Source organism: Harmonia axyridis, chromosome 1 (genome assembly GCF_914767665.1).
Source record: "Harmonia axyridis chromosome 1, icHarAxyr1.1, whole genome shotgun sequence".
NCBI classification, from domain to species: domain Eukaryota; kingdom Metazoa; phylum Arthropoda; class Insecta; order Coleoptera; family Coccinellidae; genus Harmonia; species Harmonia axyridis.
The window spans coordinates 84,451,390-84,463,733 of record NC_059501.1 but is presented as its reverse complement, the minus strand read 5'-3'; the positions used below and the strand labels follow the sequence as shown (position 1 = coordinate 84,463,733).

Below are 12,344 nucleotides of genomic sequence, written 5' to 3'. Positions count from 1 at the left end.
ATCCTGGTCTCGTTCGGGCGACGAGGGTGAGATTTGTCAGACTCCCCCTCGCTTAAAACCCCCAGAGAAACGCAAATCTGCCGAAAACTGGACGAATCCCGGTGTTTCGTAGAAATTTTCTACGGAGGTCGAATCGGGGTGGTTCGGTGGCCGTGGCTTGAAGTGCTTTTTTTACGGATTCCTACCGCAATTCGACAGCACACAAGTTTTTTGATAAGAATATTTGGAATCGTAAATTTTTTATGAAACATATACAGGATGATTCAGTGAGAATGTCCAATTTCTGAATGTAGATTCTAGACCTCAAACTGTGATGATTCTGCCATGTATCATACAAATATTGCTGGTTTCTGAGATACCGGATGTTTGAAGCTTAAATCTTGATTTTGATTTTCGCAAAAATTGTTTGCCTATAGGTATTATGTTTTTACATTTCCTATTTGAAAATTGGCAATTATATGTTTATTGGCATGACGATTGTCAATTTGGGCTCTGATTTAACATTTCTAATAAAGGATTCTAGTTACCCACACTGATGGCTATACTTTTTGGTTTTTTTGGATCAAATATGCATGTGTAAAATAATTCCAGGAACTCAACAAAAACATACAAATATTGGAAATCACCTGGGTACAATATATTCCAAAATTCAAAAGCTCATTATCCCAACTCATTTAAAATTTATAGAAATAAATGAAGAAAATTCAGTTCAACAGCCTGTATCTCCCAAGGAATTCGAGATAGAAAAAAAATTCTACATAAAAGAACTTCTTTATTCAACTGAAACTTCCGATTCCTAAAATTCTGACCTGGACTTTTGAATCACCCTGTATACATATAGATAGGTATTTCGAGATGAATCAATACCTACTATTGATTATTAAATTAATTTTCAAAAATGAACTTAACTAAAGTATATGTATTAAAATTATACGTCAATACAAAGAAGACGTAAATATATACCTACTTATATTACAAGTAGGTATTTATAGTCAGTATTAAAAGGTATAGGCTATTAACACTAAGGTAACTGAAATATGTACAGGGAAGACGTCAATATATACCTACCTAAGTATCTGGCTATTTAGATTATAAGTACCTATTTATAGTAGGCATCAATACAGTCTATTAACACTTAAGTAACTGAAATATGTACTTATAGTACTTATACAATTATAATTATTATTAATTATACTAAGGTATAATTATAGAAGTGTGTGTGTTAATATTTATAATGACCGATTTTTTCATTATAATCCTCATTGAAAGATGTTCATTTCAGGTGAAATAAAAATGTATCTTTAGAAAATGATTGGTTCGTAGATATCTAGGTAGTTGTCCACAACTATCACGCATTTCAGATAGATAAATCGCTAATGTGAATCATTAACAATACAGTTCAGGTTCATTAACCATCAGATGCGCTAATACTTACAAGATTGACGGGAATAATAATTCAACATATCGCTGGTAAAATAATACCTATTCATTTCATCAAAATAAGGTAACTATACCTATATTGAACGCCACTGAATCTAAAAGAAAGTAAATCTTGTTCAGCAAAAACCAAATAAATCGATCAAATTGGTGAAAAATTAACTAATAATATACTTTTGTACTTACATTAACAATAATTAGGTAGGTATTAATCTATACCTAAGTAGGTATTCCCTATCGAATTGAACATTAAAATACCTATAAGTAGTTGCAAATCACAGAATTAAATTAAGTACTACCCATTTCAATTATGTTTCGATATATGTGATTCATAAATCAATAGATTTCAATGATTTGATTACGAATTTGAAATGAATTTCGTGTAACACGTTTATACGAGGTCAGCCTAATCTCAGAGTAATAAACATAGATAGAGGGAGCTTATGTCATTTTCAGAAAACAAATTTTGTTCCCAACATGAACTATGAAATTTGACATGAAGCGCGCGGAAATGAAAACATATCAGTGATACAATATTTCACTCAATTCGCGAGTTTCTCCACAAAAAAGCACTTCTTATGTCCCATCATGAAGCGCGCGGAAATGAAAACATATCAGTGATACGATATTTCACTCAATTCGCGAGTTTCTCCACAAAAAAGCACTTCTTATATCCCATAGTGAATCAACGTTTCACATCAACTCAAAATATATTGCAATAAATACTTAAATATATCAGAAATTCAGAAAACAAACTTCAAGCGCGCCAAACGACGTGAAATAACCGATGACACTAGGAGAGCAAAAGTTGCCAAACCTTGGATTTCAGCAGGTAGATACAAAAAATAATAAATATTCTGCAGGAAGAATATCGGATTTCAAATATTCAAATTGGCATATTTAAACGGGAATCACTCCAATAAATATACATCCATAACGATATAGTAAAATTGTGGATTTGAAAATATATCACAATCCGACAACGTAATCTAATCATGTTAGGGATATGTAAAAATTGCGTATACTCGCTCTATCTATGTTTATTATTCTATGGCTCTAATCAATCGAAAAATCTTAAATAAACCACCGAATTCCATAAAAAGTAATTCTGTGATCGTTGTCTGTGATACGGCCATATTCCAGATCGAGCCGGTTCTCTTCTTCTTCCGACATTGCCGAGTCATGAAAATGGCCCCTACCAAAACTGGAAAACCATCATGGCCGGATAATCCTTTGATCAATGACTCAACCCAGATAAGTTGTCGTCCGATCTCACACAAAGGTATTTGCCGCACACTCATCGTCGCCCGCTACGGCGCGTGCGGAATACTAATCTTGTCCTGAATAACCGAAAAAAGAGAATAGGTACAATATCTAACAGATCATTGCGGATTCGTCCGGACGAGACTTCATTCCATGTCGGCCATTTAGAATTGAGTCGTAAAAACATTCGTCGAAAACGGTCCGATCAATAAAGACATTCGTCATTTCTAAAGGATGATGCAGAGTTATCTTTAGATCATCGAGATAAACAATGCGCTTAGGAATATTCAAATCTGATATATTGGACAGACTGCTTAATATAGTCTGTGATTTAAATTATCTATGGATCGATTAAGTCCGTTCATAGATATCTACTGAAAATAACTAGATACGCATAGAATTGCAGTTATTCAATAATAATTGATTTCCATCTCAGCCACGAAGCTTATTCTCTAAAAACATGCAAAATCTCAACCGTATGTTATTTGTGCGGCCGAAAATATTGAGTATTTCTTTTCCGATAATCTTCTCGAATTTTCTATGATCCTGATGTCGTTATCCACTCGAAATTTCGGACCAAGCTTGGAATGGTACTGTACTAGATATTAGATCAGATTTTTAATCATGAAAATATTGTATAATTGAATGATTTTTTGCAATATTCTTCTTGAAGTTTCTATGAATGATCTGTTCCGTGAAAAACTGAAAAAGCTCTCAAAAGCTAATAATGTCCTTGTTCAAGTAGGTACATGAAATCAATTCTTCCTAAAAATGATGTTAATTACTTCCAGAAAACTGTTATTTACTGATTTCGTTGATAGCATGACTACTGCATAAAAATTTCAATTCAGTTTCTGTAAAGAATACCAATTTTTATTGAATGCGAGCCTCTAAGATGAATTCTCAACTTATTCGCATCTTTTTTAGCCATTGTAGTGCCATCTATGATCAGTAACTCGAAGAAAGAACTGTATGAGAAATACAGATTTCTTCAATCGAAGAACCCTTTTTTTCAAGTTTCATATTGATGGATGCGCCTCAAAAAACTCTTGTCCACACTCCAGAAGAATTTTGTTTACTATTATCAATTACATTCGCAATATTTTAATTTACTTCTATTATGAGGTTGGTATTGGATCTCTTTTTTCAATAAAGTAAGGATTTAACAATGTTAAAACTTGTTACATTGAGGTTTTACGAAACCTATCATACGCATCCACCCTTTATAAGTATACCGATCTCGTTTATGCATCCACCAATTTGAAACCTTTCCTAATATTTCTACTTATGAATTATAAATTGGATATATCTTCTTCCCTCAACATAATTATCAAAGATATTTAGTAAATTCTAAAAAATTTCCTATTTTTAAGATAACTCTTATATCTAGCAGTATCCATATAAAAAAATAATGACGTTCAAAGATCGGTCTCTGTGGTTCTAACCTTTGTTTAAATTTAAATTCTCAAAACTGATAAAAACAAACAGTATTTGAAATTCAAATAAAAATAATGAAATGGCGAATTATAATATGATAGAAAACTTATCGAAGCGGTTAAATGTGGATGATACATTTACATTAAAGTAATTATAATCACACAATACTTAAATGTTGGAAATATAACTTTGAACGAGTTCTTTACATTTTCCATTATCTTCAAAATTTTTTCATTTTAGAAAATGCCAAGAATTTTTGAGGATATTACAAACTAAAAACACACTCAAATTGTCAGAACAAGTTCAAATAATAATTTGCCTTGATATAGCTACCAATATTACAGGACAAGTATTCGACAAGGTTTGTTGCTATTTAGTTGCAAAAATATGCTTCAACAATAGTAATAATGATTTCAGGAAACTGCTCTACAATTATGCTCTCTAAAGAAATCTGCATATGAAAATAATCGTCATAACATTTTGAAGGTTTTAAACCTCGACAAACCTATTAGTATTAGTGAGTTATGTGTTAAATTCAGTTGTACTCATTTAAAGGATGAAGCTAATAAATTATATTCTTGTTATAAGAATAAAGATAATAAAATCAAGGATGATGAACATCCTCAATATGCAGCAGCCGCTGTTTATACCATTTGCAAGTATGTTGATGAAATCTTCACCAATTTTTCTTTTAATGTTGTAGTGGAAATAACAATTATTTGTTTGAAATAAGTACTTATATTTAATTATTAATACAATGAGTAAATTCAGAAATCTAAAATAATAATATTTTTAGATTACATAATATGAAGCCTCCAAAATCTGAATTCACCTCTATTAGCCGTTTGAAACCTACCCAGTGGACAGCTCTAGCAACTGAATTTGAAAAATTTGCTCAAACTATGGGCTTTCAAAATATTAAGAACAAATCTAAGAAAAAACAAGCAGATGATGAGAATCTCGAAGAAGGTAAGTAGTAACTTTAAAGTATTTTATATACTTCTATTGAAATGTCTCAACCTTAGTACCAGAAGCAAATTCCAAAAAAACGAAGAATGAGCTGAAGAAACAAGAAATAGAAGACTATGAAGTCTGGAAGGAAAGAATACTAAAAAGAGCCAAAGAATTAATTGCAAATGGACATGAATGAATCATTAGCCCCTTTGTTGATTATATAAGGTTTTGATTATTATTTGAAGTAAATGCTAACTATAAAATCTGAACATTTTGATACATATATACTCTATGACATAAAAAATGCAACACCAAGAAGGGGTTGGATTTTTTGACCAAACTCGGCAGAAATTTTCAACTAGTTTGGTTGAAAAACTTCAAAGCTTTTTGGTGTTGCATTTTCATGTTACAGAGTATATTTCTCCCATTCCGAAATCTCTGAAAACTCAAAGATGATCCAAAGGTATTTAAATAATCTCACACTGAACAATCGCAAACATTTATTGTTTTCAATAATCGGCCAGAGCCTACAAATAAATATTCTTCACACAATATATTGCTATTATTCAAATTAAATATTAACGACACAAATTAGGAATAAAATCATTACCACAATTAGAATAAAATACAATTTAAATTTGAACCAAGAGGAACATTCATTAACAGATAAGTTTCATTGATTGCACAGCCTAAATTTCATTCAATTTTGGATAAAATCTAAAATTATAAATATTAATCAATATTAAAATAATAAATATAGCTGATATGCTACGATTTGCAAGCTTATATCAATCATAAATTAGAATCTAATAAATCATTCAACTATTCATTATCATTAACTTTATAATTACGAAAAAAAAAAAAGATTCAATCCAACATTGAATTGCTGGAACAGGGGGAAGCCCTTTCCCTCCTCCTTTTAGTTCTGGACTTTTCCCTTTTCCTACCTCCGGAGGAACCAGAACGGCTGCTGCAAGTTGAATCGGCTGGAGAAGAACAGTTTGAACGGTCTTGTAGCAAATCTCTCAAATTAGAGAGATCCTGTTCATCTGCCTCCGCTTCTAGGTTGAGTGAGTCCATATAGTCATTTTCTGCGTTTTTCTTGGGAGTAGCTTGAATACAAGGCACAAAATGAACAATTTCTCCCATTAATTTAAGAATTCGAATTTTTTTTATCAAGTCAATAATAGTTAATTGTGAAAAGAATTCTGATTTGGGTTAGTGCGATTCTTCAACGGCCATTATTACTACCTAAAATAAAATTTTGAAGATGAGAAATAAGTCCAACATTTGTCGGTAATTAGACTACCTACCTGTGTTCACACTAACAAATAGAAGCAAACATTTAAAAAACAATCATTAAACTCAATAATCAACACTTGCTAAATAAGAGTACTATAAAAATGCATGTAAATATTGAGTTTTTCTTACTTTGAAATATCATCATATTCAATAGAATGAAGCTAGCTATTCAGGCGTGTTTACCTTTAGCACGCTTTCTTCCATTCTTTTCCTTTTTCTTCTTGCGCCTTTTATCACCCGGACTCCAATCGGCATCATCATCTGTATTATCATAATCCTCACTCATTCCATTATCCCTATAATCGTTCTCTTGTTCTTGTTTAGCGGCAGCCTTTCTTGCGGCATTCTTTTGCCTGTTTTTACCCTCAACCATACATCTTTCAAGATGTGTGGCAAACCTTGTGGCTGCAACAGCTCTGTCGCAGTATGGACAAACACAATCCTGAGTTTTTTTGATGTTGTATTGAGAAAAGGTTTCTATATCTTCCCCTCTTTCGATTTCGATACCATCTCCTTCATCATCAAAATCGAATGCTCTTGTCTTGGCTTTTCGATGCGTGTCGAATATAATTCCTAGGGTCAATTCGTCTACTAGATTATTGAAAAATCGTTCTGTTGAAGTTCTCAACAATTGCGGATTACTCACTATGTCATGTAAATCTCTGCTCAGTTTTGAAAATAGTTCATCGTTCATATCTTCAGGGCATCGTCCTGCCATATTAATTCTAGTGAAAACTAATAATCGATTATTTTTGTTATTTATTTTTCATCATTAAAATGCCAAAACAAATTAACGGTCACAGAAATGTCGATGAGATGTCATTTCGTACTTTTACTTTGATAATAAGGATCATAGAGCTTCGGATCAATAAAGATTAGGTTTCATCTTAATCTATGATTTCATCGATAAGATAATTCTATGATTTTCAAATGTCAAGGTCAAACACTGACAATTGAACTCCTTAATTAGAGAAAATTAAAAGCAAAAAAATAAACAAACATCTAGTAATTTCTCGATCTGAAGTGGGTGTCAACTGAAAAATTCCTCAGCTTCTTGCAACAGGCATAATACTTGCAGACATACCCAAATTTGTATTAGTCAATACTTTCTCAAATTTCATCAGATGCCTCCGAAAAGAGGAAGATCCAAAAAAGATATAGAATCTGGAGAGGATTCCGATGAGTATCGTAAAAAAAGAGATAGAAACAATTTGGTATGTACAATTTAACTTGAAACAATATGAATTTGCTTCATTATTTCATTGCAGGCTGTTAAAAGGAGTCGAGTTAAATCGAAGCAGAAGACCCAAGAAACCATGTCACGCGTCAACCAATTGAAGCAAGAAAATTCCGTGCTGGAAGAGAAAGTGAAAAGCCTGACACAGGAATTGGGATTTCTGAAAGAACTGTTCTTAGCTCATGCCTCTAACAGTGCCAACCAATCAAAATTTGAAGGGATAGATTTAGAGCAGCTACTCAAAGACCCACCTGAAAGCCAAAATAATAGGGATACATAAGCCTGCAGCTTGTTCAGAATTGAATATTCGGTGTCAAGGGGGTACTCAAATCGTCATTACTAAACATTATACTGAATGACATACCAGGTTCGCTAACTGCAAATGACTGAATATAGAAACAAACGCCTGATCTTCATATCATCTTTGAATAATTAGAAAAAACTACTTCAGTTGGCCTGGTATAAATTCATATTTCTGAATTTCATTGAGTTTAAGGTTTTCAAAACCTTGATTATGTCTCTATCATTGGAATACCATCGAAGAATTACAAAAATGAATTATATTCACTAAGGAGACACTTCAAAACCATTGCTCATTTTGAAAATTTGTTTTGTTAGAACATACTGATTCCTATAGATTCAATCGTGGTAAATATATTTTCTTTTTTATTCATGGAGGATTCCTTCTAATATATTTTTTTTTAATTATACTCTCATATCACATGGAAAAATGTAATCTCAGTTGTATGATTTTACAATATTTTTAAAGAACTGATTTTTTGTTTCTTTACAAAATAATCGCAGTTAGAACATACACAGATTTTTTTTATAATAAAATGTAAATATTCAAATGAAAAACTATACAAGTTTGATTCTGTTTAAGTTTAACATTGTTCAAAGGATATTTATAAGATATACTCATTAAAGTTTGTTACATTTATGTTTGATTTCACATCATTCTGTCTGAAGATTGACCACTAATAAATAATTGAAAAACATAATAAACTAGATTGAAAAGAGCAACCCAAGTTAATGGATAATAGATTGGTGACCTAATGATCTCAAAAAGTTATTCCATCAATGGATTAACTAACTGTTAATGATTTTTTTTAGACATACATCATTTCAGTGCAAATTAATTTGTGAAATAATTTGTTGTCTCTAAAATAAATAGCATATTTTTTGGGGTCTCCACATTGTCAACCAATGTCAACTGCGTCATTGATGGGTCTATGACCAAATGTTACAGAGTTTATCTTTATCTAGTTTTATCTTGAACTTTTTCAATAAATCTATGTTATTGATTTGAGTTGGTTTAAAGTATGTATAAATTTACCTACTATCCACATTGATTTCTCTGATCAGTTATGAGTATTATATGAACCATAAAAATTACGGATAAAAACATTATTTGATTAACTATTTCGGACAGAAACGAACAAGATTTAGCGATATATTTGAAAGTCCTTTTTCAGAAACGCCCTGTAGCTCGAGAACGAATCAATATATCTATGATCTGCTTTCTGATATCTTATTATTTCAAAAAAAGAGATCGGGAGGAGTCCTTTAAGATTTTTCTCTTATAGTTCTCGAGACGCTTTCAGTGAGCATCGAATTTGGGACACCCTGTGGCCTGTACCTATATAAAAAAAAACAGTAGGGATAAATTTTGACGACCTAGGCTGGAAAAGTAGCTTTACTGAATCTCTTATCGATCTATTTTCCTCATTCGGCCTAGACCGACTAGAAAAAATTCCTTCTTAATGAAACAAATAACCAAATTCCTCAAGCGGCAATTGACCTTCTTCCTGTCTCAATTGTAAATTAATATTACGATCCACGTAATCTTATGAGGAGCTAAAATCTCTTCACTTAGGTGGAGTAACACCAAATAATGATGAGTCGAAATGTCAATGACGAGTTAATTGCCTTAAGGAAAGAGAAATCTCGCTTAAGAGTCATGACGCGAGTATTTTATCTAGTCAACTCGGATTCTTGCGCTTATTTTTGGACCAATGATTACCATTATTGTCTTGTACAAACGCCCATCGACTTGCCTTATTCGGAAATATAATTTACGAAATAGGAGACGTGACAAAGAAGATTATGTCTTTCTATGTCTCGATTCGTATCGCTGTTATTTTTTTGAATATAACTGTTTTGCAAGCTTCTTCTATGGTACGGAGCGATATCTTTTTTACTTGGATATGTGAAATTTTGCAGTTGTTATTAGGTTCAAAATTCCGTAAAAAGTTGACTAGCGACTTGAAATAAGTATGGGATATAGGCAAAGTAATCTCAAAGTTTGAACGTGCCAATTTAGCTAGTTTATCCAAATATTAGTCGATTTGTGTCTGCATCGTAAAGTTATTTTCGATTAAACATGTCAACTCTCGAGCCAAATTCTCGTCATTTGCGGGATGTTTTAATTTTCTGCTTTAATATGGTGAAATCTGCGGCTGAGGCTCATCAAATGGTCTCAAATATCTATGATGAGGCCGCTATTAGTGAAAGAACGTGCCGAGAGTGGTTTCTAAGCTTGAAGAACGGTGATTTTATCGTCGAAGAGCAGCATGGCGGTGGAAGGGAGAAGGATTTCGAAGATGCAGAATTGGAGGCATTATTGATCAAGACTCGTGTCAAACGCAACAAGAACTGGCAGGATCATTGGAAGTGGCGCAACAAGACATTTCAAAACACCTGAAAGTCATGGGAATGATTCAGAAACAAGGAAATTGGGTTCCGTGCGAGTTGAAGCCGAGAGATGTTGAACGGCGTTTTTTTGCTTGTGAACAGTTGCTTGCAAGGCAAAGACAGAAGGGATTTCTGCATCGCATTGTGACCGGAGACGAAAAATGGGTTCATAACGATAACCCCAAGCGCAGAAAATCATGGGGATATCTCGGCCATGCTTCCACGTCAAAGGTCAAATCGAATATTCACGGTTCCAAGGTCATGCTCAGTAATTGGTGGGACCAGCTCTGCGTAGTGCATCATGAGTTTTACAGCATGAAAATGATCGACTCCATGTTTCGAAAGTGGTCAAAACATAATTGGAAATGTTGAAATGGGAAGTCCAACCCAACTCGCCGTATTCTGCAGACGTTGCTTCCTCGGACTTCTTTCGATTAATGGCACCCGACCTAGCTGACCATCACTTTTGGTCTTATGAAGAAGTAAAAAATTGGATCGATTCGTGGATCGCTTCAAAAGACAACCAATTTATTCAACGAGAGATTTGTACGCTACTCATAAGATGGAAGAAATTAGTGGCCAGCGATGAACAATATTTCGAATGATAAATGTAGAGGGTGTTTTTTTTTAGAGTTATAGAACTTAAATTGCAATAAAACAACGATGGATTATTCGATTGACATGAATTTTATTTATCCGCAAGATAATCTTGTGCGGCATTACATTTTAAATATGATTTCTGGCATATTACCGCCACAGCTGGCTCGGATGTAGTCCAATCTGGACGTCCAATTTTCGATTACTTTTTCCAACATTTGTGGTCGTATATCGGCGATAACACGGCGAATGTTGTCTTCCAAATGGTCAAGTATTTTTGGCTCATCCGCATAGACTAATGACTTTACATAGCCTCACAGAAAGTACCTATTCTAGCGGTGTTAAATCACAAGATCTTGGAGGCCAATTCACAGGTCCAAAACGTGAAATTAGGCGGTCACCAAACGTGTCTTTCAATAAATTGATTGTGGCACGAGCTGTGTGATATGTTGCGCCGTCTTGTTAGAACCACAGCTCCTGGACATCATGGTTGTTCAATTAAGGAACGAAAATGTCAGTAATCATGGCTCTATACTGATCACCATTGACTGTAACGTTCTGGCCATCATCGTTTTTGAAGAAGTACTGACCAATGATTCCACCAGCCCATAATAGACGCATGGATGAACGAGCGCTCAAAAATAGCTCTCTTGAATATTTTTTCCTATGGTTCTGTCCGAAAAAATCGTTTCGCTCAAGGTTCTTCTCCAAAGCGCCAAACCGGAAACCAGAAGGTATTTTCCAAGCGTATTATCCTCAATTTCGATCATAATGACTTAATTATCAAACCCAAAGAGTCTCACATTTGAATATCATCGGCACATGTGTCGCTCCAAAAAAGAACGTGCTCAATGCAAGGATTTCTCAATTTGTTGCTCTTAATCGATTGATTATAACAAGCCGCTTGGCTATCAACAACTATCATTATCACTGTATAATGAAATTGAGGTTGTTATTCGTTGTTTATACTGAGCCATCTTCTTTTCTAGGATGGTAATGAGATCAGGAAGACTTATATACTCGATGAATTTTTAATTTCGGCATTGTGAAGCGTCATGGCCATCTTGATGGAGAAGAATAAGTGATGTCGGATGTTTCTATGGTCAAATTATGCCGATTTTCAGTGGTTTATTGTTTCCGATGTTTCAGACGTTAACGTTTTATATATGTTCTGTAACAGCGATGGTACATTTCGAAAAAAATAATTATTCAGTGAGACACATTTTTTTTTTATCTAAAAGATTACATTTTACCATCATGCATTGAAGAAAACATCATTCAAATGATCTCCACGACTTCTCTGTACGTACCAACTACATTCTGTCAACCTAATATTGGAAATTTGTACATAGGCGTATAACTTTGCTTCCGCCGTTTTTTCCCAAATTCGCGGCTTTATTGTAAAAAACTGGTCATACATTTA

The 12,344-nt window shown here is 33.4% G+C and overlaps 3 protein-coding genes across 3 annotated transcripts; 2 read left to right on the top strand and 1 right to left on the bottom strand.

Annotated features, from left to right (window-relative positions):
* The first annotated feature begins 4,149 nt into the window (after positions 1–4,149).
* Positions 4,150–5,354, top strand: LOC123684758 (origin recognition complex subunit 6). The gene is made up of 5 exons (XM_045624188.1): positions 4,150–4,284; positions 4,378–4,498; positions 4,555–4,796; positions 4,934–5,106; positions 5,163–5,354. The coding sequence occupies exons 1-5, from the start codon at positions 4,217–4,219 to the stop codon at positions 5,285–5,287; spliced, it is 729 nt and encodes a 242-aa protein (XP_045480144.1). The 5' UTR covers positions 4,150–4,216; the 3' UTR covers positions 5,288–5,354.
* A 220-nt stretch (positions 5,355–5,574) lies between these two features.
* LOC123684749 (SAGA-associated factor 11 homolog) lies at positions 5,575–7,217 on the bottom strand. Its single transcript, XM_045624176.1, has 2 exons — positions 6,577–7,217; positions 5,575–6,203 (listed from the first exon to the last, which is right to left on the bottom strand). Exons 1-2 carry the CDS (start codon positions 7,109–7,111, stop codon positions 5,959–5,961), a joined length of 780 nt encoding a protein of 259 aa, XP_045480132.1. The 5' UTR covers positions 7,112–7,217; the 3' UTR covers positions 5,575–5,958.
* Positions 7,218–7,311: 94 nt separating this feature from the next.
* Positions 7,312–8,570, top strand: LOC123684761 (CCAAT/enhancer-binding protein gamma-like). Its single transcript, XM_045624202.1, has 2 exons — positions 7,312–7,607; positions 7,662–8,570. Exons 1-2 carry the CDS (start codon positions 7,518–7,520, stop codon positions 7,908–7,910), a joined length of 339 nt encoding a protein of 112 aa, XP_045480158.1. The 5' UTR covers positions 7,312–7,517; the 3' UTR covers positions 7,911–8,570.
* Positions 8,571–12,344: the final 3,774 nt, after the last annotated feature.

Excerpts from the sequence above, each read along its gene's own strand:
- LOC123684758 (XM_045624188.1), top strand. The coding sequence starts at position 4,217 with ATGGCGAATTATAATATGATAGAAAACTTATCGAAGCGGTTAAATGTG. Across the intron at positions 4,499-4,554 it reads CAGGACAAGTATTCGACAAG|GAAACTGCTCTACAATTATG; the intron begins GTTTGTTGCTAT and ends TAATGATTTCAG. Across the intron at positions 4,797-4,933 it reads GCTGTTTATACCATTTGCAA|ATTACATAATATGAAGCCTC; the intron begins GTATGTTGATGA and ends TAATATTTTTAG.
- LOC123684749 (XM_045624176.1), bottom strand. The coding sequence starts at position 7,111 with ATGGCAGGACGATGCCCTGAAGATATGAACGATGAACTATTTTCAAAA. Across the intron at positions 6,204-6,576 it reads TGGAAGAAAGCGTGCTAAAG|CTACTCCCAAGAAAAACGCA; the intron begins GTAAACACGCCT and ends CTTGTATTCAAG.
- LOC123684761 (XM_045624202.1), top strand. The coding sequence starts at position 7,518 with ATGCCTCCGAAAAGAGGAAGATCCAAAAAAGATATAGAATCTGGAGAG. Across the intron at positions 7,608-7,661 it reads AAAGAGATAGAAACAATTTG|GCTGTTAAAAGGAGTCGAGT; the intron begins GTATGTACAATT and ends ATTTCATTGCAG.